The sequence below is a fragment of the Taudactylus pleione genome, unplaced genomic scaffold (assembly GCF_031769625.1).
Source record: "Taudactylus pleione unplaced genomic scaffold, aTauple2 ptg000314l, whole genome shotgun sequence".
Classification (NCBI taxonomy): domain Eukaryota; kingdom Metazoa; phylum Chordata; class Amphibia; order Anura; family Myobatrachidae; genus Taudactylus; species Taudactylus pleione.
Window position 1 is genome coordinate 8,418,186 of NW_028284715.1, and position 26,183 is coordinate 8,444,368.

At 47.3% G+C, this 26,183-nt stretch overlaps 1 protein-coding gene across 2 annotated transcripts in view; it reads left to right on the plus strand.

The window, feature by feature from the left end:
* Positions 1 to 26,183, plus strand: part of UBR5 (ubiquitin protein ligase E3 component n-recognin 5) — a 162,981-nt gene that overhangs the window by 129,308 nt on the left and 7,490 nt on the right. For both annotated transcript variants that reach the window (XM_088442666.1, XM_088442667.1), the window contains 14 exons: positions 4,928 to 5,041; positions 15,277 to 15,494; positions 17,065 to 17,185; positions 17,290 to 17,388; positions 17,547 to 17,790; positions 18,507 to 18,612; positions 18,702 to 18,846; positions 19,117 to 19,247; positions 19,351 to 19,411; positions 19,663 to 19,838; positions 19,927 to 20,011; positions 20,399 to 20,554; positions 20,961 to 21,074; positions 22,275 to 22,419. In XM_088442666.1, the coding sequence (XP_088298792.1) occupies positions 4,928 to 5,041; positions 15,277 to 15,494; positions 17,065 to 17,185; positions 17,290 to 17,388; positions 17,547 to 17,790; positions 18,507 to 18,612; positions 18,702 to 18,846; positions 19,117 to 19,247; positions 19,351 to 19,411; positions 19,663 to 19,838; positions 19,927 to 20,011; positions 20,399 to 20,554; positions 20,961 to 21,074; positions 22,275 to 22,419 (1,915 nt within the window). The remainder of the gene's footprint in view (positions 1 to 4,927; positions 5,042 to 15,276; positions 15,495 to 17,064; positions 17,186 to 17,289; positions 17,389 to 17,546; positions 17,791 to 18,506; positions 18,613 to 18,701; positions 18,847 to 19,116; positions 19,248 to 19,350; positions 19,412 to 19,662; positions 19,839 to 19,926; positions 20,012 to 20,398; positions 20,555 to 20,960; positions 21,075 to 22,274; positions 22,420 to 26,183) is intronic.

A 26,183-nucleotide genomic window follows, 5' to 3' on the forward strand; every position in this document is an offset into this window, starting at 1 on the left:
GTTCTTCGGGTCCTGCAGGGACCTCATTTTGAACCTCTTCAGTCGGTTGACCTCAAGTGGTTAACACTTAAGACTGTGTTTCTCTTGGCAATTGCTTCGGCCAGGAGGGTATCCGAGTTGGGGGCACTTTCCTGTAGTCCCCCCTTCTTAATTTTTCACCAGGACAGAGCAGTGCTTCGCACTCGTCCTAAGTTTTTGCGTAAAGTTGTTTCTAAGTTCCACATCAATCAGGAAGTGGTGGTGCCAGCTTTTCAGTCCCCTGATCTTACAGCTGGCGAGGCTTCATTGGACGTTGTCCGTGCTCTCAGAATTTGTTGATCGGACTGCTTCTGGAAGAAGGTCCGATTCTCTGTTTGTCCTCTTTTTGTTTTCATAAGAGGGGTTGGCCTGCCAACAAACAAACTTTAGCCCGTTGGCTTTGTTCTGTTATTAGGGAGGCTTATGTACAGGAAGGTTTACCTGTTCCAGCCTCTGTTAAGGCTCATTTCACTCGGTCTGTGGGTCCTTCTTGGGCTGCTAGACGTGGTGCCTCCGCTATTCAGCTGTGCAAGGCAGCCACTTGGTCTTCCATTCAGACGTTTTTGAGGTTTTATGCGTTTGACACCTTTGCCTCTCAGGATGCATCCTTTGGGCGCAGGATTCTCCTTTCTGCACAGGAGCGTCCCTGCCCTTAGTTGAACTGCTTTCGGACATCCCCAAGGTCAACCCTGTGGACCCTGAAGTAGAAAACAAGAAATATGGTAAGAACTTTTTGTTATTTCTGTTTCTACGAAGTCCATAGGGTCCACAGGGCGCCCGCCCTGACGCACCTGGCTTCAAAAGGGCTGTGTTGCTGGTCACCGGTTTTCCGTCTCCCTTTTCTGTGAGTATGGTTTTCTTGTGTGTTCCAGTCTTCCTTCTCTCTGTTTAGTCTCCTCCTCCGGCCTGGGCTGCTTACCAACTGGGGTGCCTGTTGCTCGGGGGCAGGGTATAGAGGAGGATGGACCCAAGAGCATCCTGGGAGCAGCTAAAGCTTTAACTGCGTGGTGCCCGTGGATCCAGATCCAGCTATACCCCAAGGTCAACCCTGTGGACCCTATGGACTTCGTAGAAACAGAGATAACAAAGGTAAGTTCTTACCATATCTCTTGTTTTTCTATATGTCCAGGACGGGCATTACATCCAGAGCACAGCCTGTAGGAGATACAGTGCCAAAAAGTTTTGCTTGTTCAAAGGTAGATGCCCCACACATGGCACGTGAGGTGGAGAACTAGTGTGCGACCTTTACCTGCAGGTACACCCCCTGAATAGGAGAGAGAGCCTTGGCCAGACCTGTAGATTTCTCGGAGTTTGCCAAGTACTATTGGGTTGACGAGCTTAGACTCTCCATCCTCTGCTCCTGCTAGCAGAGTCATGGGACCCATAGGGGTCTCTGACTACCACCCTTTAGCAATTGCTTCCTTAGAATCTGACAGCTTGTCTGGGTCTCAGGTCTCAGTTAGTGCAGGGTCTCCTGTGACTGTCCTTTTCCTTGCCTTCACTTCTTTTAGATCATGGAAGTGGTGGTTTCTGTCACTTCTCCACACTCCAAAAGAGTCTGATTCTTGAAGGTGAGGTGGCAGAGGGCTTTGATCCTGAGCTATCGTTGTAACCTGGTGAGGATTTTCGGGGAAGCTGGATTTGAAGATCTTATGGGTGCTGTCCAGCGCACACTACAAATCTGGGACATCGAGGAAGCAAAATTTCTTCAAAAGAAAGTTTCTCTTCCTCCTGTCACTTGGTTAGTGGACCTGTTTGCTGCAGTTTGGACCACAACTGAGAAATTATTCCAAGTATCCCACTGATTGCTGTAACTCTATCATCTACGTCCCCAGTTTACTTTAAAATTAGAAACTCCACCCTTGATTCTCACATAGCTCACTTCTCTGAAGCCGCCACGATTATTCCGAACACTGCTACTTTATGGGATAGAACAGAGGAAAATTGGGCACACTCTTAAACCCAGCTTTTTTTGGGCTTGGGTCAATAAAACACTGGAAAAGTAGGCAGAACCAGATTTTCTGCAATTGTGGGGGAGCATTTTTGTGAGGCCTCCATGTATCTAGGGCAGAGATGGGGAACCTCAGGCCCGGGGGGCAGTATATAAGGCCTGCGGAATCATTTGGTCTGGCCCTCTGAACTTTTTTTCTGCTAGTCTCATCTGGCTAGCAGGATGCCTAGAATGGCACCCCGTACCATAATCTATGCAGCAGTGCCGCCTGGAGCATCCGTAGGAGGCTTCAGACGGTCACACCGCTGCCCTTACAGCTCCTCGGCGCATCCTCATGATGCTTCGCCCACTGCTGTAATCACTGGTGATTGTGGCCCCGCCCCGTGTGACGTGAAATTGAGGGGACGTGGCCTGCATCGGGCCCGCAAATAATGTTACATATATCACAAATGGCCCTCGGCATGAAAAAGGTTCCCCACTCCTGATCTAGGGGAAGCAGTCATTCTTTTAGGATTTCTGAGTGTCCGTTTCGGCCTCTGGTTGGTATGCCATGATTTCTAGCTTCGTATAATCCTGGAGATTGCAGATGTCTAATGCTGGCCATACACTAGTACGATGCGATTCATCGTACGTATTCCCTTTGAACTCCCTGGCAGTCCCGACAGCACGATTTGCTGCTTTTTAACACACGCGGTCTGCATACGAGTACGATAGATATGATGGGCTGCACATCTGATCATACTGTTTTAAGAGCGGCAGGAACCGCATCGGTTCGTACCCTACCTAAATGCTAGACTATTTTGACACGATTCATTGTACGACACGTCGAGAAACAGGGCAATCGGCCCAAAATCGCGCTAGTGTATGGCCAGCATTAGAAGACTCGGAATATCTTCCAAGCTTTGGAGACGTCTGTTCGGTCCCAAACAGAATGGAATGATTTCTGAAAACTCTGACAGGGAGAAAAGAACACCATCTCCCAGTGTCCCTTGACCCAAAAGACCTCGATAAGCAGTTGGTAATGTGACCCACCCCGGTCACCTCTGGCGGGGACATGTCTGTTTTTTTTTTTTGTGGACAAAACAATTTGCCCTTTTAGTCATCAATAAGTCCCTACTTTCCGCAGTAGTAGTCATTCCGGTTCCAGAACAAATGAAAGTTTGTTGAATTTTCATTTAAATCTTTTACTGCCCTGGAAACCAGAACACCCATTCTGCATCTTGAATCCCTCCACCACCATAAATGTCTCCACCCTCAAAAGAGGCTGAGTCCTTGCACGCTCCAGTCTGGGAGGAAAACCTGTCTTCGCAGGTTTGTCGTTCACTCCCATCACTTTCAATTTATGCCCTGTCTTTTGGCCTGGCTACAGCCCCAAGGATTTTCAGAAAAAGTTATGCTGCCCTTCTCCTATCCAGAGGGCTAATGGACCATTATATGAATGATCTGTTTAAGATTTTTCTACTTTGCTTCCTATCTTGCTTGCCCAGTGGATAATCCTCCACTGCCTTCGACACCTATGCAGAGGTGATTCTGATCGGAGCACATCATTCTCTTCCTGCAGGTACTAGTGAAGTCCCTGGTGTTTGTGGGGTTTTTTTTTGCATGAAGGTATTGGGAAAGCTGGTATCCACTTTTGAACTGTGCAATTGGCATAGTTTTTGTAGGCATTCCAGATCGAGGTGATTTTAAAATGCAGCAAGTGCTACCAGCAAACACCATTCAAACTGTACCCTGGAGTGCAACTGTTTTTCCACTGGTGGACAACCAGAGGTCTCCAGTTGTCTATCTGGGACAGGATGATTGTGATAATGTATGCCATCCTACAAGGCTGCTTTTTCAGTCCCTTCTACAAGGTCTTTTTTGACTCCAGAGGATTCAAAGCTCCAAATTAATTTGCTGAAGTTTTGAGCGATTTCCAATGCTCTGTTCAGTATTTTTTGTGAGCGAGTTCCTTCAAGATCCATTCTGACTCTTAAGAGTGCCCTTGCAATGAGAGAGGAATAGGATCATGCATTGGGTTGGACAAGATAGGCAGTAGGCATACTCTCCAGCCCAGGGAATAGTTCCTCCAACCCGGATGGCTTTCAACAGTTGGTGGTGCAGTGAGAGTAACCAGACGTCAAACATAGCACCTTGATTAATCCGCAAAGTGGAGTGCTTTCGTTGTTCTCTGGGCATTGTGGAACTATGTCCATAGGACTCAGCTTTTGCACATGACTGATGACCTGTTGGTCATTTATAATGTCCACAAGAGAGGCTGGCATGCTTCCAAACAGCCCATTGCCAGGTGTATTTCTTCAGTAATTCATCAGGCTTAGAGCTCGTCACTTATGGCCATAAGTGAACCTGTCAGGGTGCATTATACTAGGTTGGTGAAGCACACATTTAAAGGTTTAATGCTTCTGTGTCCAAAGATGCCAGCGATTAGAACGCGCTTCCCTTAGGAACAGCTGTGAGACTTCCCCATAGTATTTCCAGTGTTCACCAATGGCTTCCTGTGAAAATCCTTTTCTCATAGTCCATTGAGGATGCTGGATGCCCTCCTTTATGCTTTGTGCTGCTGGTGGCTGCTTTTCTGTTTTATACTTGCTAGGTTTGTGGTTCTCTTGGGAATTTTTTTTTTCTCCTCTCCCACTCATTCTGTACATTTGGCCTGTCCCTTTGGATTTGTAAGGCAAAGCTGAAGTTCCCCGGCCGTCTTTGGGCTATAGAGCCGGATGAACCTGAGTTTGCTGCTTTTAAAGTGCCCAGGTTCCCTGCTTCAAACTCTATACACCATGGTGTTTCCAGTATCCCCCAACGGTCTATGAGAAAAGGATTTAACGTAAGTACAAAATTCTCTTTATACACTGTTGATAACATTGTAATTTTTTTTCTGTTTTGTCTTTAAATAGTAAAATGTTTCTAGGAATCCTGCTGCTGAGTGCAGGTTTAGTTATGTTTATTTACTATTTTTAGCCGAATGCTCGGAAGGAAGATTTGTTTGGCCGGCCAAGTCAGGGTCTCTATTCATCTTCAGCTAATAGTGGAAAATGCTTGATAGAGGTGACGGTAGACAGGAACTGCCTGGAGGTAAGAGCATGCAGCTATTTGCTTCAATAAGAGACTCCTGCAAGATATATTGAACACAGACAGCTACTGTATAATATAGCTTTAAAACTCAAGTGTATTGCTTTTATGTAGACAGGTTTATTAATATTTATTAGTCTCTACAATATACTTTTATTGTATATGGAGGTGTTTTTTTTTGTTTTGTTTTTTTTGTTCTCCTAGGCGATTTAATGTTCAACACACATTGAAGAGGCATTTTGCCTACTTTGGCCCGGTGCTTGACCTCCGTGTCTACACTGTTAGGCTACATGCCTGTGCACAATTGTCTACTCTGGGATTTTTTATTTTTTTTTCTTTAAGACCCTTTATAGCCATACTTCACCATAGACCAATTACAATAATTGTAATACATATTCAGTGCAAAAACATGGAGTTCTGCAATTTAAAGTATATGCTGTGAATAGTTGTATATTTCGCTCATCCAATTGAGGGACACAGGACACCTTGGGGTAAAGACTTGGTCACAAGTGCAGGTACTTGAAATCTCTAGACTAGGTCTGCAGTTACTCCCGCCCAGATAAAGGGTTTTGCCCTGTGGGAAGCCATTCATTCCTTACTCTGGAGCCATTGGTCTTGGAAGATCTCAAATTTCTTGGCCCAGAAACCAGACAGATCATCTAGTTGCTTTTTGAACCTAAAGACCCTAAACCCCCCAGCTTTTGAGTGGGCAGGCTCATGATGGAGTAAGTGAGGTCTATTGTACATCATGTGGAATGGAACGAGCTCAGAATCTTCATGGATGTAAAGGATATATACCTGCATTTTCCGATTTGGAAGAACACCAGTGACTTTAAATTTTCAGGTCTACATTTATGCCTGTTAATAACGCTAAGGGTGATCATGAAGATCATTTTAGTTATGGCTGCTATGCCGAGGTCCAGAAGAAGACGCCTATTCCCTACCTGGACAGTCTGAGTAAGACCAGGTCCATAAGTTTGCATTAGACCCATGTGTGAGAATCATCATGGACATTAGAATTTCATGGAGGAATCCTCAATTACCAAAAAGTTCAACTTAATACTTCACTACCTAGTGGTTTTTCATATGACTGCTGATTGACGCAGTCTCTCCCCCCTCATATATATATATATATATATATATATATCACTTAATTTGTAGGTGTTCCAGTATTTGTAGTATTGTGTCTGCAGACTCCAGCCTCACTCTTCAGTCTTGCTTGCAGGAGCTTTGAACATTGGAAATGTCGTAATAGCTCCCGATAAATGTTCTGTAACTGAAAGCGGTGTTCATTGCTCTAGTGTCAGAGGATATCTTTTATGTTGACACAACACACAGTGGCCTCTGCCTTGACATACCGCAACCACTTTGGAGGCTGCAACAGTTTCCTTGCTATGAGAGAAAAGGTAAAATAATGCAATGGGAGGAGCAGAATATTCCATCTATCACAGAGGTCTTTGTTCCACGGTTGGGAAAACGGACTTGCTCAAACTGTCAGGCACTTCATACCGTGGAATGGTCCCTTCACCAGGAAGCCTTTCAACACATTGTGGAATGATGGGTTTAGCCAGATGTTGACATGATTGAATCACGGTTGAACCATAAACTGGAGATCTTCTCAGGAACAAAAGGATCCGTAGGTGGTTTAAACTACATGTCAGTTCATTGAAACGTTCATCTGAAGAATTTAAAAAGCACTCATCTTTGTTGAACAAGAGCAGCCCAGAAGTTATTGGCACATGAGGCAATTCCATTGTAGATCCTGCCTGTAAGAAATTACATGCTAAGTTGGGCCGATCATCAACAAAGATTTTTGTGTGGCGACTTTAACCATGTGGGCATTGAAGCCATGATCCTCACAGTTGGGGGAGATTGAGACCCTGCTTAAGGCAAGAAAGTCAGTTTCTGCCAAACATCATTACAGCCATACAGAAGACTGTTATTTCCTTCTGTGAAAGAGAGGCTTTCCTGCCCCTTCCTTTCATTTGCCTCTTTACTGCCTTTCTTCCAGGAGGGTCTGGATGGTGAATTGATTTGGATACTTGAAGGATTAGTTGTTTTTTTTCAGAGAAAATTGGAACTTTTACCGTAAATGCAGATTTCCAATCGGGAGTAGTCCACCTTTAGTACATTACACTACTTGGGATGTGAACTTTGTCATGAACACAAGCTTGTTCCTTGGAGTAAATGTTATTTTGGCCCAAAGTGGTTTCCCAAGTTCCATCTAAATTAAGATATTATGATTTCAGCTTTAGACCATAGTAGGTCTCTGTAAGAGGAGTACTCTTTGGATGTTATGAGAGCTATGAGGACCTATATTCGTAATGTGTATAGGGCAGAGGATATGTGTGTCCCACTATGCCTACGTAAGAATAAAAATCATCCAAATAAACCTGTGATAGGTGCTACTTGAGGTAATTCCACAGGCTTACCCTGGATCAAAGCAGCCTGTTCCCGATAATGTGAGGGAACATTGAAGTAGATTGAGTGCCGCCTCTGGTGACGTGGCATGGCACAGGACCTCAGCTGACCAGACGGCTTCCCACAACAGCTGCTTATCTGTCTACACATCTACAAGGTTTTACTAGCTTAATGTGCTTAAAGTCCAAAGATGATTTTGGACAGAAGGTGCTTTGCACCACTTCTGTTGAGTATAGCCATCCTTCTAGGTAGCTTTGGGACTTCCTCAAGGTTTCCTTTGTCCCCCAATTGATAGAGAATGGGGATTGTTTACTCTCTTTTTTTTCCAGAGTGTTGCTGTGTCTCAAGCCTTCCTGAGCTACATGCCATGTAGACTGTTAATTTCATAAGGCATGGAGTAGATGTTTGATACTTTGAGCACCCCTCCAACATCACCATCTTTTCTATCTGCCAGCTCAGAATGTAGTTTATTAACTTGTGAATTGCACTACAGTGTACTCCATATCAGGGGATAGTGAAATGCCTTATTTCTACTTCAGGGTCCATAGGGGGTCCACAGGGTTGACCTTGGGGGGGTTATAGCTGGAACAGGATCCATGGGCACCACACAGTTAAGCTTTTAGCTCCCAGGATGCACTTGGGTCCTCCTCTATACCCCGCCCCCGGGCCACAGGCACCCCAGTGTAAGCTGGTGCCCGGCCGGAGTCGGTCACCGCGCAGGGGGGCTGCAGGAGCAGCCCCCAAAAGCTTTTATTTTAAGTTAAATTTTATTTATTTTTAATCTATTTTTACTACAGACGGCAGCGAAGGGCTGTCTGTACAGACGCCCACGCTGCCGCTCTGATCCCCGACTGGCGCCGCGACGCCAGTACTGATCTGGGGATCGCGGCGGGAGGGCAGAGTCCGTACTAGCCGGACTCTGTCTACCTCCCAGGACTGCTGCCGGAGTCGCCGGGGATTCAGGTAAGCCGCGCGTCGCTGGCTAGCGGCGGCGCGCGGAATGCCTTAAATGCAGTCCTTTAGCCTCCGGTCCGGGGGACAGACCGGAGGCTGCTGGCAGTGGCGGCGGGCCCCCCCCATAACCCGTGGGACCACTAGACCACCAGGGATAACCGGCAAGCGGGAAGCCAGCATCCCTGGGGTTAATGGCCAGCCAGGGGAGGAAGCCTTCCCTGTCAGCGGCTCCTCCCCTCAGCTCAGCGCGCCTTTCAGCACGCAGTCTGGCGTCGCTGAGCTGCAGATTCCTCGGCCACTCCTCCTCTGAGGTCTCCAGCGGCCATTTTCCCAGTGGCAGCGCAGATCTCAGGGAGCACGCGGACCGGTCCCCCTGTGTACCTCTCCCCTGATTAAGGACAGCGTACACAGCACTATAGCCCTCCCAGACACTGAATCTGGGCAGGTTGATTGTAGTGTAAAGGTGCAGTGAGTATATCTTCCTGCATGGTATGTGACTTTTTGCTAGTGCTGCCTGTCTGTGCTTATTTTCCGCTTACTGTCAGCTTATACCTATCCCTTTACTTCTCCTACAAGCCCTGCAGGTGTGTGGGGGAGGGGCGTTTCTACTGACCTCACTTATATAGATCACGTATTTGTGAGGTCCGTCACATACAGTTGTGTGCTACTCAGTGCCATATTGTGGGCTGTTGTTCAGCACACCGGTGAGTGCGTTTTACTTCTACCCTGGTGCCAGATATATAATATATTCTGTCATGTCAGACGAGGAGGTTGAGCGCTCAGTGGCTCCGGTGTTGGCCTCCTGCGGACGCTGTTCTGCAGGAGTAGATAGGGAGGATTTGTCACAGGATGGCCTGTGTAGTCGATGCCAGGTGGCTCCTGGCCCATCCAGACCTTCTCTGGCGCAGGAACCACCGTGGGCGATGTTTTCTCAAGTGCTGGTGTCTATTGCGGACCGTCTGTCGGTCCCGACTGCTCTCCCTACTAGGGCGGTGCCCCAGCCGACCATCCCCCATTCCCCGGGTGTCCCGCAGTTATTGCGGAGTCCTCCTGGGTCTCAATCAGTTGGTCCCTATGGGGGGTTGCCTATGTATATACAGGCTTCCCCTGTGCCGCAGCAGCCTGTGGTACCTTTTCAGGCCCCTATGGCGACGTCTCCACCATGGGTGGATGTGCTCTCCAACTCCGTGCAAAATTTGGCGGCCGCTTCCTCGGCTTTTCAGTCAATGTTGCAGACTGACATGCCTTCTAGGATTTCTAAACGCCCACTCATGACACGGGCTGCTCAGGTATCGGACTCAGAGGGTTCCTCAGATGATGGGGAGGTCCCTGATGACACTGACTCGGACGCCTCGGTCCAGGAAATGGATACCAAGTCGTCCATTAATGTGCGAGCACTAGTTAGGGCGGTGCGAGCTATTCTTCTTATAGAGGATGAGGCACCGGTTCCTAGGTCGAAGTTTCCTAGTTTCAAAAAAACTAAGGTGGCTTCTGCGGTGTTTCCCCTGTCTGATCAGTTGACGGATCATATGGCGGTAGCTTGGCAGGCGCCCAGTAAGAGATTCCTTCCTCAGAAGCGGTTGGCTTCTAATTACCCCTTCCCTGAGGCACATTGTAAAAAATGGGAAACTCCACCGGCGGTGGATTCCCATGTCACCCGTTTAACTCGGGGCGCCACCTTACCATTACCGTCGATATCCTCGCTGAAGGATCCCACGGACAGGAAAGTTGAGACTTGCTTAAAGTCTATTTACTCCCTCTCCGGGGCGGTGGCCCGACCGTCCATGGCCATTTCCTGGGTGGCCAAGGCCATTGAGGGGTGGGCCAATGCATTGGAAGATACCTTCCCGGACGACGCTCCGGATGTCCAGCGGGCGTTGTTGGGACAAATGAGGGACGCCGCTTCTTACATTGGAGAAGCTTCTTTAGATGCTAGTCTGCTGACCTCGCGGGTATCGGCTGCAGCGGTGTCTGCCCGCCGATCCTTATGGTTGCGGTCCTGGAGAGCGGACTCTGATTCAAAGAAAGGTCTGGAGGCCTTACCTTTCAATGGGGAATTACTATTTGGTCCGGACTTGGACAAAATAGTGGACACCCTGGCTAAATCCAAGTCGGCCTTCCTCCCTTCGGCGGCACTGCCTGCTAAGGTTCGGAGTTCGGCTTTTCGTTCCTTTCGGGTTCAGGGTAAGGCGAAAGGTCAGTCCTTCCCGAGACAGTCTGCGAGTAAGACGGCCTCTAAACCCAAGAAGCAAGCCTGGAGTGCTCGGCGCCCTTCTTCCAAGCAGGAAGATAAACCTGCGGCCTGATGGGACGGGCCTCCCTCTGGGGGACCTCAGAGTGGGAGGCCGACTTCTTCTATTTGCCCAGTGCTGGCACAATACCACCACGGATGCCTGGGTTCGAGAAGTGGTCTCCCAGGGGTACGCCCTGTCTTTTCGGCACAGACCACCCCACCAGTTTTTCTGCACAAGTCCTTCTCAGAACAAGACCAAGGCGTTACAGGTTCAGGAGGCTATAGAGTCCTTGCTGAAAGCAGGGGTCATTGTTCCCGTTCCTCTATCACAACGAGGGACGGGGTATTATTCGTCTGTTTCTGGTGCAGAAACCCAATGGTTCTCATCGCCCTATCCTCAACTTGAAGTCTCTGAACAAATTCCTCAGAGTTCCCAAGTTCAGGATGGAAACGTTACGTTCCATCATTCTGGCGATGGAACCGGGGGATTACATGGTGTCCCTGGACATCCAGGACGCCTACCTCCATGTTCCGATAGCATCTTCACACCAGCGGTATCTGAGGTTCGCTATCCTTCAACACCACTATCAGTTCCGGGCGCTACCCTTTGGTCTCTCCACGGCACCGAGGGTGTTCACGAAGATTATGGCGGTCATGGCCGCACATCTTCGGAACCAGAATGTACGGCTGCTGCCGTACCTGGACGACCTCCTGTTGCTGGCGAGCTCCCCGGAGGTACTGCTTCAACATCTCCACCTGACGATCGCTTGCCTGCAAGCACACGGGTGGTTGATAAATTGGAAAAAGTCCTCCCTGATTCCATCACAGCGGATGGTTCATTTGGGAGCCCTGCTGGATTCGCGTCAGCAAAGGATCTTCCTGACTCCGGAGAAGGTCGCCTCACTACAGCTGCGGATACGCAGTTGCCTGAGCCGTTGCCGCCTGTCGGTCCATTCGGCTATGAGAGTTCTGGGGTCCATGGTGTCGACATTCGACATGGTGGAATTTGCCCAGTTCCATTCCCGGCCCCTGCAGGGGCTGATTCTATCAGAATGGAACGGGTTACCTCACCGGATCCGCTCTCAAATGCTGGTGTTGTCTCCGGACGTTCGGCTATCTTTGGCTTGGTGGCTTCAGACAGCTCATCTGGTCGAGGGGCGCCCATTTTGGGTCCCGGACTGGGTCCTGCTCACGACGGATGCCAGTCTCCGGGGTTGGGGGGCAGTGACCGGCTCTTTGTCGCTTCAGGGTCGTTGGTCAGCGGAAGAAGCACTTCTCCCCATCAACATCCTGGAACTGCGGGCAGTATACAAGGCCCTGCAGTCGTCCGGCCCCGCTCTTCACGGAAGGGCGGTACGGGTGCAGTCCGACAACGCCACCACGGTGGCGTATATCAATCACCAAGGCGGAACTCGCAGTCAGGCAGCGATGTCGGAGGTGTCTCGTATCCTGTCTTGGGCGGAGGGTCACATTCCAGTGATCTCGGCGGTCTTCATCCCCGGAGTCCTCAATTGGGAGGCGGACTTCCTCAGCCGTCACGACGTGCATCCCGGGGAATGGTCGCTTCACCCAGAGGTGTTTCAGCTACTCGTGGACAGGTGGGGACTGCCGGAGCTGGACTTGATGGCCTCCCGTCACAATCACAAGTTGCCCGTTTACGGGTCAAGGACAAGAGACGCAGGTGCAAGTCTGGTGGATGCGCTGTCGCTGACATGGACGTTTCACCTGGCGTATCTGTTTCCTCCGATATCCCTGCTTCCTCGGGTTCTGCGGAAATTCAAGCAGGACGGCGGCATGCTCGTGCTGGTAGCTCCGGCCTGGCCCAGACGTCCTTGGTACTCCGATCTGAGGAGCCTCTCCATCGACGTTCCGTACCTTCTTCCTCAACGTCGGGACCTGTTGTCTCAGGGGCCCTGCCTTTACCCGGATCTGGGTCGGCTGTCTTTGACGGCGTGGCTCTTGAGACAGCCGTCTTGAGGTCTCGGGGCTTCTCCAGTTCGGTTATTGGTACGATGCTCAGGGCACGCAAGCCTGCTTCAGCACGGATTTATCACAGAGTGTGGCACACTTACTTTCAGTGGTGTGAGTCCAGACTTTATGATCCTCAGGTGTTCCGAGTTTCTAGGATCTTGGAATTTCTTCAGTCAGGATTGGATCTCGGCTTACGCCTTGCATCTCTGAAGGTTCATGTGTCCGCCTTGTCCGTGTGGTTTCAACGGCGGATTGCAATACTACCAGACGTTCACACCTTTTTCCAAGGTGTTATCAGGATCCAGCCTCCCTTTGTGCCTCCGGTGGCTCCTTGGGACTTGGCGGTGGTGCTACGGGTCCTGCAGGGTCCTCCGTTTGAGCCTCTTGAGGCGGTGGAGCTCAAGTGGCTGACATTTAAGACGGTTTTTCTCCTGGCAATTGCTTCGGCCAGGAGGGTGTCTGAATTGGGGGCGCTTTCCTGTCGCCCTCCTTTCCTAATTTTTCACCAAGACAGAGCGGTGCTCCGCACTCGTCCTGAGTTTTTGCCCAAAGTGGTCTCGAAGTTCCATATTAATCAGGAACTTGTTGTGCCAGCTTTTCAGTCCCCTGATCTTTCAGCTGGTGAGACTTCCTTAGATGTGGTCCGGGCGCTTAGAATTTATGTAGACCGGACGGCTTCGGTTAGGAAGTCTGATTCCTTGTTTATCCTCTTTGGTTTTCACAAGAGGGGTTGGCCTGCCAACAAACAAACGTTAGCCCGTTGGCTTCGTTCCGTTATTTGTGAGGCTTATGCACAGGAGGGCTTACCTGTGCCAGCCTCTGTTAAGGCTCATTCCACTCGTTCTGTGGGTCCCTCTTGGGCTGCTAGACGTGGCGCTTCTGCTGTTCAGCTGTGTAGGGCGGCCACTTGGTCTTCAATTCAAACGTTTTTGAGGTTCTATGCGTTTGACACCTTTGCCTCTCAGGATGCATCCTTTGGGCGCCGGGTACTCCTTTCAGCACAGGAGCGTCCCCGCCCTTAGTTGTACTGCTTTGGGACATCCCCAAGGTCAACCCTGTGGACCCCCTATGGACCCTGAAGTAGAAAACAAGAGATATGGTAAGAACTTACCTTTGTTATCTCTGTTTCTACGAAGTCCATAGGGTCCACAGGGCGCCCGCCCTGACGCACCTGGCTTCAAATGGGCTGTGTGGCTGGTCACCGGTTTTCCGTCTCCTATTGCTGTGAGTATGGTTTCTTGTGTGTTCCAGTCTTCCTTCTCTCTGTTCCATATTCTCCTCCGGCCTAGGCTGCTTACCAACTGGGGTGCCTGTGGCTCGGGGGCGGGGTATAGAGGAGGACCCAAGTGCATCCTGGGAGCTAAAAGCTTAACTGTGTGGTGCCCATGGATCCTGTTCCAGCTATAACCCCCCCAAGGTCAACCCTGTGGACCCTATGGACTTCGTAGAAACAGAGATAACAAAGGTAAGTTCTTACCATATCTCTTGTTATTCATTTTACCAAGAGGCAAAGCCCTTGGGAAGTAGAAGTCTCCAGGGACCAACCCTTGTGTATGAGGGGATGGGGGCGAATAGAATAGAGGTGGTGGTAGGGGCGGACAGAGCCGGAATCCCTTTATTAGTTTTAGATATCTTCATACCAGTCTCTGGCCATTTGATAGGGTTTCCTCTCTGAAGCAATGGATGGATATCCTCTAACTTAAAATGGACCTGAAATGGATAGCTTAAAGGCAGATTTCCTAACCTGCCAAACCTCCGTTCTGGGATAGGGTTCCCTCAGTACAACCTAAAGTTGGTTGTTGTACTATATTTGTGACCTAAGGTTTCTATGGTGGAAGTTCTTCACTCTAAAGCTCTGTCAGTATTGAGGACTCTGTCCTGTTCACGCAGAGCTGCAATGTGTCTTGTGTGTTCTATATTTTTAAAACCTGGCTGAGGACAACCTTTGGCTATACATTGTGGAGTGTGGGTAGGCTACTGTTTTAGCAGAAAAAGGGTATTATTATACTTCGTCATTTCTGCAACACTGTATGAGGGACACAAACTGACCCTTCAATTTTTTTATTTTTTTTGTAACTTTTTTGTTTTTGTGCTAATTGTGTACTGTTGAAACACGGGAGGACTAATCTGTTCTTGTTGATGTTATTGTTCAAGTGCTTTGCATCCTTACTAGTAAACCTAAACAATCATCTGTGTCTTCCTTTAGACTTGGGTAAAATGATTTCATGGCAAGTACACATCCCCCTTTTTTGTGTACTGACTTTTAGTTTTAAATAAACCTAGCTGTGATCTAAAACAAGCAAAACTGATATAAAGTTACAAAATGTTTGCAGATATTTGTCTGTCAGCTGGTTATTCATTCTTTCAGACACACAGTGGTTATGGTGTTGGCCTTTAGGCCAGTCCAATTATATAGTTGAGTTCATAAAGTATTAGCTATTGCATGACATGAATAATCTAGCAGGAGAATTAAGTTCTGTCATGCTGGTATAGTTTAGCTGGTAATCGTGCTTCAGTATATTTTCAGTTTCCTACTAGAGTAATCAGGTTAAAATGCTAAGGAGGTTGTGTGTGTATGCATGTATGTATATTTGTGTGTGTGTGTGTAATTTTTTTTTTTTTGTTTTTTTTTACAAAAAAAAATTCTTGTTTTATGCAGGTTCTGCCTACTAAAATGTCCTATGCTGCTAACCTGAAAAATGTAATGAGTATGCAGAACCGGCAGAAGGAAACAGAAGAGCTAACCGTACCCCCTGAGGACACTGACAACTCAAAGCCTGGACCCTCAGCGCATGATCTTGCAGCTCAGTTGAAGAGTAGCTTGTTGGCAGAAATAGGACTAACTGAGAGTGAAGGTCCTCCATTAACGTCTTTCAGGTACATCTAATTTATAGTGTACCTCAGTCATGTGGTGCCGTCCTGTAGCTAAAATAAATGTTTCCAGCCTTTGGCAAACCTTGTAATCTGTGAAAGGGCTTACATTGTTTCCCATGTTGCTTCTGTTATATTTACAAACTGCATAATATGGACACTATTCAGGTTTTTAATTCCACCCGTTAATTCTTCATTTTATAGCTCATTTGCAATTAATTAGAATAACCAAAAAGTTCTGTTAAATGTTGTTTTTTTGTTAATTCTCATAAATGTATATAATTGAGAAAGCCTGTCTGTCTGTTTGTCCTTTATGTACTGCCAGAGTTTTGGGCCTAGCTCCACCAAATTTGGCTTGGTGGTGTAGTTTGACCAGGATTAGGTTTTTGCCTAGGTTTGAACTTCATCAGAGCCACACTGTCACACAATCCCCAAAAATGGAGGAACTTAAAATACACAGGTTACGGGCCTGGCCCCAGTGGAAATTGGCAGTCTGCCAAAAACCTGAAAGCTACAAAAATTTCCTTTTAACATCAGTCTGAGCAAGTGACAAATTTTGACTTGCGCAAGGTCATATTAAATCCAGAGTTAGTCCTTTTTAAAGTGACCATATATTTTTTGTCAGCAAGTAAGTGTAACTTTTGGGGTCCACATAGCAAGATCTTAAAAGGGTCCCCGCGGCCCGGCACCAAATCAACACTGCTGCCACCTGGAACCCCCGTTGGCGGCCGTGACTGGACCGGGCCCACCTTGTGTGCGTGGCTGGCTGCAGGGGGAGCGGCCGGCCAAAGAGGCAGCTCGGGCACCATAGCAGCCGCAACCCCTTACCCCCACGGTAGTTACGCCACTATTTGCATGCATGTCAGCAAACAGTCTGATCCTTTTTAGGATCATTGGAATGGGGTTATAGGTTAGGACAGCAAGGGGTATTCAACATGCGTCTCTCCAGCTGCTGTGGGAACTACACATCCCAGAATTCCCTTTATAAAGTCTTGCTATTAGGGCATACAAAGACAGGGCATTCTGGGATGTGTAGTTCCACAGCATCTGGATGGCTGCATATTGATTACCCCTGCCTTACAGTATCAGAGAAAGGGACATTACAGACAAAGAAATAGTTATTAACTGAATAACCAATAATCCTGGTGTGGGGTCTCTTATGGTGCATACACAAGGTCAGATTTAGCAGGATGATGTAAACAATATCGTTAGATCGTACATTTTTTAGCCCCTTCCAAACGACGGACGATGCGCAGGCACGGATGGTCGATAACGACCATCGCCCGTGCATGCAGCACGGTATCGACCAGGTTACTAACTATTGGGGGTTGGTTCTGTGCTGGATGTTTGATGTCCGATCATCCTGCATGTGCTGGATGATAGTTAACGATATATTTCTCATTGTCTGATCTGTCCGTGTGTATGCACCATAATAGTGAGGAGGAATTGCTTTACTTAGTGTGCTTTGGGTTTTGCAGCTGCATTTGTTTTCTATAATCCTTCCAGCAGGGAAAGACAATTCACCAGCACCTTTAACCATTACAGCCCATGTACTAATACTAGTTCTTCCTCCCAGGCCTCAGTGCAGCTTTATGGGCATGGTGATATCTCACGATATGCTGTTGGGAAGGTGGAGGTTATCCCTTGAGCTGTTTGGCAGGGTGTTCATGGAGGATGTAGGAGCAGAGCCCGGATCTGTAAGTTGTTTTTGTTTTCCCATTTTCAAGTGATTTTTTTTTTTCTTTTATATCATTATCATCATTATTACTCATAGCAACTTTTCGATTATATTTGTAAACAGATTCTGACAGAATTGGGTGGGTTTGAAGTGAAAGAATCTAAATTCCGCCGCGAGATGGAGAAGCTTCGAAATCAGCAGTCAAGAGATCTGACGTTGGAGGTAGGGTACAATCATCTTTGGGCTTTATAGGAGAATATCATTTAATATTCACTACCTATGTCGTTTTAGACTTTGTTCGTTCAAGGAGATCATTGGGAACCTGTAGCGCTTGACAACTGATGATCAGTGTGACCTCTCCTATTTTGTTTGAATTCCAGGTTGACAGAGACCGAGATCTCCTTATTCAGCAAACGATGAGGCAGTTGAACAATCATTTTGGCCGTCGATGCGCCACAACGCCAATGGCTGTGCACAGAGTCAAGGTCACCTTCAAAGATGAGCCAGGGGAGGGTAGCGGAGTAGCCCGCAGCTTCTACACGGCCATTGCACAAGCATTTCTGTCCAATGAGAAGCTGCCCAGTCTAGATTGCATCCAGAATGCCAACAAAGGAACGCATACAAGTAAGGAGAGCTGCGTGTTTATGGGCTGGCTACACATGGGCCGATCCTGGAGCAAATGGCATCATTGCACAACTTAGTGGCACACATGGGTGACCAAATTGGACAAGATCAAGATATTCTGGCTTTTGCCATCTGACGCGGGACCCAGTAATGCATTTCAGTGATTACCACAATCATAAGCCACACAAGATGTTGCGTTATACATCGTAATTTCCGCATGTCTTTGGTCCGATATCAGATCAGTAGCCCAAATTTCTAAAATTGTGATTATAGACCATTGGATAAATGGAATTGAATTGTTCCCCTGTGCAGAGCTATAGTTTCTTCAATAGACCTGAAAGAAACCTATTGAAGACTTGTATAAATAAGTGTAAAGATACCAATCGTTATCAGGTGCTGTCTGTCACTGTCTCCATGTAATGAAGGAGAAACTGGACATTATAGACCTACATTGTAACCTGATGTAATTAGAGCCCACATGGGTGATGTCACAGCATTAGATACTTGTGGGATACTATGTAGCTGCTCCTCCATAGTAATAATGGGGTCTCCTACATTACAAGGGACCTGCTGCAAAACAAAGCTGCGGATGGCCAGTATATGGAAATGGATTTTTTGAAAAGAAAAATAATTTACACATTATACCTAATAATTGAAGTAAAACTGGTGCATGGTATTTTTAAAGCAGAAGTGTAATGTTTACTCTGTGTTCTAAGGTTTAATGCAGAGACTAAGAAACCGAGGGGAGAGAGATCGGGAAAGAGAGCGGGACATGCGGAGAAGTAGCGGTTTGCGAGCAGGTTCTCGGCGCGATAGAGACAGGTTTGTTCTGCTACTTTAAGATCACTAAACTAGCTGTACTGCTGTTTATAGTTCAGTGTGTTGTGTGTAACACAAATGGTTTATTTTAGAGACTTTAGAAGACAGCTGTCTATTGACACGAGGCCTTTCAGGCCGGCCTCTGAGGGGAACCCCAGTGACGATCCGGACCCCCTACCTGCTCACAGACAGGCTCTTGGAGAGAGGCTGTATCCACGTGTACAAGCCATGCAGCCAGTAAGGGCAATTCATTATCACTTACCGCGTCAACACAGACAGATCTATCGAATATATTATTATTATTTTTTTAGTAAAGTAAATACTGGATATTGCATACCCGAAGCTTCTGTCAGGGTCATTACTTTCAGTAGGTGGGATTGATCTGTAGGAAACATAACAAATATGCCACCTGTATAATACCTAGGATATTCTTTCTTTGGTAACGCATATGAACAGTGTTTGATCTATAGAGCACATATGAAACTGATGGGAACTGTTTCTCTCTAGGCATTTGCAAGTAAAATAACTGGTATGCTGCTAGAACTGTCTCCTGCACAACTGCTGCTGCTGCTGGCCAGCGAGGACTCCCTGAGAGCTCGGGTGGACGAGGCTATGGAGCTGATTATAGCGCACGGAAGGTAACGCTGGAGATATTTATTAATAATACAGGCTTACAATAATGAAACTTTTCTAGATTTGTGCATATATGAAGTAACCCAGCAATAACTTTTATTTCTTTAGGGAAAACGGAGCAGACAGTATTCTTGACCTTGGCTTGTTAGATTCCTCTGAGAAAGTGCAGGTAATACCACATGTCACTGACGCCTTTTGCTTCTTTTCTGGATTTTGTTTGCTTTCAGTCGGTGGCATATCTGTACCAGGATAACCTGGGTAATTCGCCCTGGCTTTGCAAGTCGCCTCTCCTTATCCCTGCGTCTGGCTGTAAGGGCAACTACCTGAGCTTTATCTTGTCTGATATTACCAAGATGAATCTGTTTTGTGTGCTTGTATTTCCTAATGGTAACAGACTTAATGCTTGCTTCATTGATCCAGGAGAACCGCAAACGTCATGGCTCCAGCCGCAGCGTGGTTGATATGGAGCTGACCGACACAGACGACGGTGACGATAACGCCCCCTTATTTTATCAGCCCGGCAAAAGAGGATTCTATACTCCTAGGCCAGGCAAAAACACAGAAGCGCGATTAAACTGTTTCCGAAATATTGGCAGGTAAACTTTAATCGCCTAACTTCAGAACATGCAGCCGGCTCTATCGGGTTATATATGACTGGTGGGCTAACGGAGTATTGTTTTTCAGGATTCTCGGCCTGTGTCTGCTGCAGAATGAATTATGTCCAATCACATTAAGCAGACAAGTTATCAAAGTTCTACTAGGGAGAAAAGTAAGTGGGTGCTTCCCCTCATCATTTCACTGATTTTACAACGCATTCCTTAATATGCAGCTCAGCAAGAGGAATATACAGAGTTAAAAAAAGAAAGCATGATCCTAACTAATATACTGATGCTCAAATAGCCATATTGTGCAAAGAAAGGTTCAACATGGCTATGGTAATGTTCCATGCTGCGACTCTGTAGTAAGCCATTCCTATAATTACATGTGACTGTCACATGCGGTATGGCTTGGGGAGATATAGCTCTTACATTTAGTGATCTTTCCCTATAATTTTAACGGATGGTTTGGCCTTTCTATTTTACTTCCTATTATCTCTTACGGTGCTTTTGTATTTTATGCAATCTGCTGACATGTTTTTTGTTTGCATTGCGTCCAGGTGAACTGGCACGATTTTGCGTTTTTCGATCACGTGATGTATGAAAGTTTGCGGCAGCTTATCCTCGCTTCACAAAGTCTAGATGCAGATGCTGTCTTTGCATCAATGGACTTAGCATTTGCAATAGACCTGTGCAAGGAAGAAAGTGGAGGACAGGTATGAATGTTTAGCAGTATTATATTTCTACAAGTCTCATTTTCATAACTGGAAACCATCGCACAACTCCAGGCTTCAAAGGGTTTCTCCTACCAGTGACTGTATTAGGAAGACCTGCAACTGCTGTACATGGATACGAAAGCTTTAGTAGTACAGCATCCTGTCTATATAAGGGCTTTTTACTAACATTGGACAAAGATGCTCATCTGCACTAAAATCTTAGCGACCAATTGGTATTTAGATTTTGTCAAATGTAAATGAAAGCAAATGTCTGATTTGTTAGGGTTGTAGTGTTAATTTGCAGCTTGGTAAATGGCACTCGATGCCCGTGTAATCTGTTATTGGCTGCCTCCATTTCGGTTTATTATTCATACATGCATCGGCTATCTTGATGTCCTCTCCACAGGTGGAGCTTATTCCCAATGGTGTAAATATTCCCGTTACCCCACAAAACGTGTATGAATATGTAAGAAAATATGCTGAACATAGGATGTTGGCAGTAGCAGAGCAACCTTTACATGTAAGTTTTTACACTCCTCTCCACACCCCCTGCTCCCACCCCCCCCTTCCCATTTTCCCCAGCAGCAAACTGTCTCTGTACTAATATAATACGAATGCTGAGTTTGCCTGTCTGTTCCAAGTTGGCACAAAAACTACTGAACTGATTTTCATAATTTGTAAGACTCTGGACAGTGCGATACTGTACTGTAATTTAGAGGGAATACGAACACTTAATCTGTCCGTGACGTCATAATGTCAGACTTAAAGGGGGCAGGGCCAGCACAGATAGTGTCTAGGTCGACGGTTAGAGCCGAGCAATAACAAAAAAAAAAAAGTATTGACCTCATCAATGCAGGAGCTAGGTATAGCACCATGTGCATAGCTAGTAAGGGATGGTGGAGGAAGGGGAGGTGCTTTGTGCCTGCGTTCACTTGAATAGGAGAGGCTACATAGCAGTCTTTGCACAGGGCACATAGTGATATTGGTGTGAGTGGTGGGTGAATAGGAGAGGTTACATAGCAGTCTGTGCACAGGGCACACAGTGACATTGGTGCGAGTGGTGGGTGAATAGGATAGGCTACATACCAGTCTGTGCACAGGGCACACAGTGACATTTGTGTGAGAGGTGGGTGAATAGGCTACGTAGCAGTCTGTGCACAGGGCACATGGTGACATTGGTGTGAGTGGTGGGTGAATAGGAGAGGTTACATAGCAGTCTGTGCACAGGGCACACAGTGATATTGGTGTGACTGGTGGGTGAATAGGATAGGATACATAGCAGACTGTGCACAGGGCACACAGTGACATTGGTGTGAGTGGTGGGTGAATAGGATAGGATACATAGCAGTCTGTGCACAGGGCACACAGTGACATTGGTGTGAGTGGTGGGTGAAGGCGCTGCTGGTAACGCGTGTTACTCCTGCGCCAGGGCCCCTATGCAAAGCAATACAACTAGAGCACCTAAAATAAAGAAAATATTTGCAGAAACGAAGCCACGGGCAACAGCTAGTTCTTTAATAACCAGTGACATTACTTATGCACTCTTATGGTCATGAGCGCTGGTCCTTGCAAATTGATTGGCTGTATTCCCATGCATGTTGGTGGCTGCCTATATTGTTTTAATGGGGTGCACCTGTACTGTGCTAAGCTAACAAGCTGCAATACAATAATATTCCTTTGTTTGGATATTTGCTCTGTAACGGCTGTGTGCATGTTTCAGGCAATGAGGAAAGGACTGCTAGATGTGCTCCCAAAGAATGCACTAGAGGATTTGACCGCTGAGGATTTCAGGCTGCTGGTCAATGGCTGTGGGGAAGTTAACGTTCAGATGCTGATCAGTTTTACATCTTTCAACGACGAGTCAGGTACGGAGCCCGCACGCATTCTGCTGCCGGTTTACTTTCACAGGGGTCAAAGCAGTACATGTATATCATGTTTTTAGGTTTTTTGTTTTTTCATTATTTTTTATTACTGTTACAATATTTATTTATTTATTTAAAGTGAGTGATTTTTATTTTGCAAATTACACAAATACAAAACATTAAATTTTTTGTACACAATGAAACCCCAGTTTTTCAGTTTTACATATCTGAGTACAAACCTATACATAATATGCAAATCTATTCCTCAGTGTTGCAACCAAATATCTCACCAAAAATCAGATACATATATATTCACATATACTCCTCTACTAACAGAATATTGGTAATATTTTCACTAACAATTACAATGTACAACCCCCTAATAAAAATTATAATAAACAAAACACATTTTTTTTTGATGTAATGCACAACCCAAACCCCGGAACACCACCGTGATCAGAAGGAGATTATCAGGCAGCTCCATAAATCACAGTATGACCCCTTTATAGTTATGAAACTCTAGACCCCTCATAAAATCTGGGTTCTGTCCATCGATGCCAAACACCTTTAAAGTTAGATTCAGACTTACGTAATGTTACAATATTTTAACAACAGTCTAGTAATATTTATTTCCACTCTTTTTATACCGATTGACTGGTGTGGGCTGTCAGGTTTAGCCAAGCTTAAATGATCATGGATAGACTCCCGGTCAACTGTGGCAAAATTTGTAATGTTAAATTGACAAATGTTTTGATTTAACAAAGGAAAACTTCTGAATAAAGCATATTTTGAAGATTGGAGTCTTGTTTACAAATAATGAGTCCTTTGGGGGAAAATGTTTAATTTTAATACATTAAATGATAATCTTGGCAATGTAGTTAGAGACCTCAGTATAGCGGAGAACAATACATGGAGAGCTCCTAAGCAGGGATAGAAATATGTTTAGGTGGGTAACTGCATCTGTTCTGCAACATGGCATCTACAGCAGGTATAGCGGAGCATAACATGCGGAAAGCTCATAAGCAGGGATAGAAAGTTATTAGGTGGGTAACTGTTACTGCATCTGTTCTGCATGGTAGTATGTACAATAGATATCACAATGCTCATAAGCAAGGACAGAATATTTCAAGTCACTTTTAGTAGACAATATTATTATTACTGAGAGCTCGCTTTCCTTTTTTGTCTACTTTTTAACCACTTGCCCGGCATGGTCGTAATTTTCTGACCACACCAGGTAGCAGTTCTTTCTACTTCAGGGTCCATAGGGGGTCCACAGGGTTGACCTTGGGGTATAGCTGGATCTGGATCCATGGGCACCACGCAGTTAAAGCTTTAGCTGCTCCCAGGATGCACTTGGGTCCGTCCTCCTCTATACCCCGCCCCCGGCCACAGCACCTCAGTTTGAGTCGGTGCCCGGCCAGAGTCGGGTCACCTGCGCAGGGGAGCTGCAGGAGCAGCCCCCAAAAGCTTCCTATTTTTATTTAAAAAAAAAAAAAAGAGCCTGTTAGTTTTTTATTTTAAAACAGAGGCTCTAGTGTGGCAGCGACGGGCTGTCTATGCAGACGCCCACGCTGCCGCTCTCCTTCCCCGCTGGCGGCGGGAGGCCAGAGTCCGTACTAGCCGGACTCTGGGTCCCTCCCTGGACTGCTGCCGGAGTCGCCGGGGACAAGGTAAGCCGCGAGTCGCCGATTAGCGGCGGCTCGCGGGTATTGCCTGCACATGCAGTCCTTTGCCCCCGGTCCTAGGGGACAGACCGGGGGCCGCTAGCGGTGGCGGCTGGCTCCCCCTCTGAGGAGGAATAACCCGTGGGACCACTAGACCACCAGGGATATATGGCAAGCGGGATGCCGGCAAGCCCTGGGGTTAATATGCTAGCCAAGGGAGGAAGCCTTCCCTGTCAGCGGCTCCTCCCCTCAGCTCAGCGCGCCTTTCAGCACGGAGTCTGGCGTCGCTGAGCTGCAGTTACACGGCCACTCCTCCTCTGAGGTCTCTGGGGGCCATTTTCTACAAGTGGCAGCGCAGATCTTCAGGGAGCACGCGGACCGGTCCCCCTGTGTACCTCTCCCCTGATTAAGGACAGCGTACACAGCACTATAGCCCTCCCAGACACTGAATCTGGGCAGGTTGATTGTAGTGGAAAGGTGCAGTGAGTATATCTTCCTGCATGGTATGTGAATTTTGCTAGTGCTGCCTGTCTGCTTATTTTCCGCTTACTGTCAGCTTATACCTATCCCTTTACTTCTCCTACAAGCCCTACAGGTGTGTGGGGGAGGGGCGTTTCTGCAGACCTCACCTATATAAATCACGTATTTGTGAGGTCCGTCACATACAGTTGTGTGCTACACAGTGCCGTATTGTGGGCTGTTGTTTAGCACACCGGTGAGTGCGTTTTCTTCTGCCCTGTTGCCAGATATATTTTTTGACTATATAATATATTCTGTCATGTCAGACGAGGAGGTTGAGCGCTCAGTTCTGCAGGAGTAGATAGGGAGGATTTGTCACAGGATGGCCTGTGTAGTCGATGCCAGGTGGCTCCTGGCCCATCCAGACCTTCTCTGGCGCAGGAACCACCGTGGGCGATGTTTTCTCAAGTGCTGGTGTCTATTGCGGACCGTCTGTCGGTCCCGACTGCTCTCCCTACTAGGGCGTTGCCCCAGCCGACCATCCCCCATTCCCCGGGTGTCCCGCAGTTATTGCGCAGTCCTCCTGGGTCTCAATCAGTAGGTCCCTATGCGGGGTTGCCTATGTATATACAGGCTTCCCCTGTGCCGCAGCAGCCTGTGGTACCTTTTCAGGCCCCTATGGCGACTCCTCCACCATGGGTGGATGTGCTCTCCAACTCCGTGCAAAATTTGGCGGCCGCTTCCTCGGCTTTTCAGTCAATGTTGCAGACTGACATGCCTTCTAGGATTTCAAAACGCCCACTCATGACACGGGCTGCTCAGGTATCGGACTCAGAGGGTTCCTCAGATGATGGGGAGGTCCCTGATGACACTGACTCGGACGCCTCTGTCCAGGAAATGGATACCAAGTCGTCCATTAATGTGCGAGCACTAGTTAGGGCGGTGCTAGCTATTCTTCTTATAGAGGATGAGGCACCGGTTCCTAAGTCGAAGTTTCCTAGTTTCAAAAAAACTAAGGTGGCTTCTGCGGTGTTTCCCCTGTCGGATCAGTTGACGGATCATATGGCGGTAGCTTGGCAGGCGCCCAGTAAGAGATTCCTTCCTCAGAAGCGGTTGGCTTCTAATTACCCCTTCCCTGAGGCACATTGTAAAAAATGGGAAACTCCACCGGCGGTGGATTCCCATGTCACCCGTTTAACTCGGGGCGCCACCTTACCATTACCGTCGATATCCTCGAAGGATCCCACGGACAGGAAAGTTGAGACTTGCTTAAAGTCTATTTACTCCCTCTCCGGGGCGGTGGCCCGACCGTCCATGGCCATCTCCTGGGTGGCCAAGGCCATTGAGGGGTGGGCCAATGCATTGGAAGATACCTTCCCGGACGACGCTCCGGATGTCCAGCGGGCGTTGTTGGGACAAATGAGGGACGCTGCTTCTTACATTGGAGAAGCTTCTTTAGATGCTAGTCTGCTGACCTCGCGGGTATCGGCTGCAGCGGTGTCTGCCCGCCGATCCTTATGGTTGCGGTCCTGGAGAGCGGACTCTGATTCAAAGAAAGGTCTGGAGGCCTTACCTTTCAATGGGGAATTACTATTTGGTCCGGACTTGGACAAAATAGTGGACACCCTGGCTAAATCCAAGTCG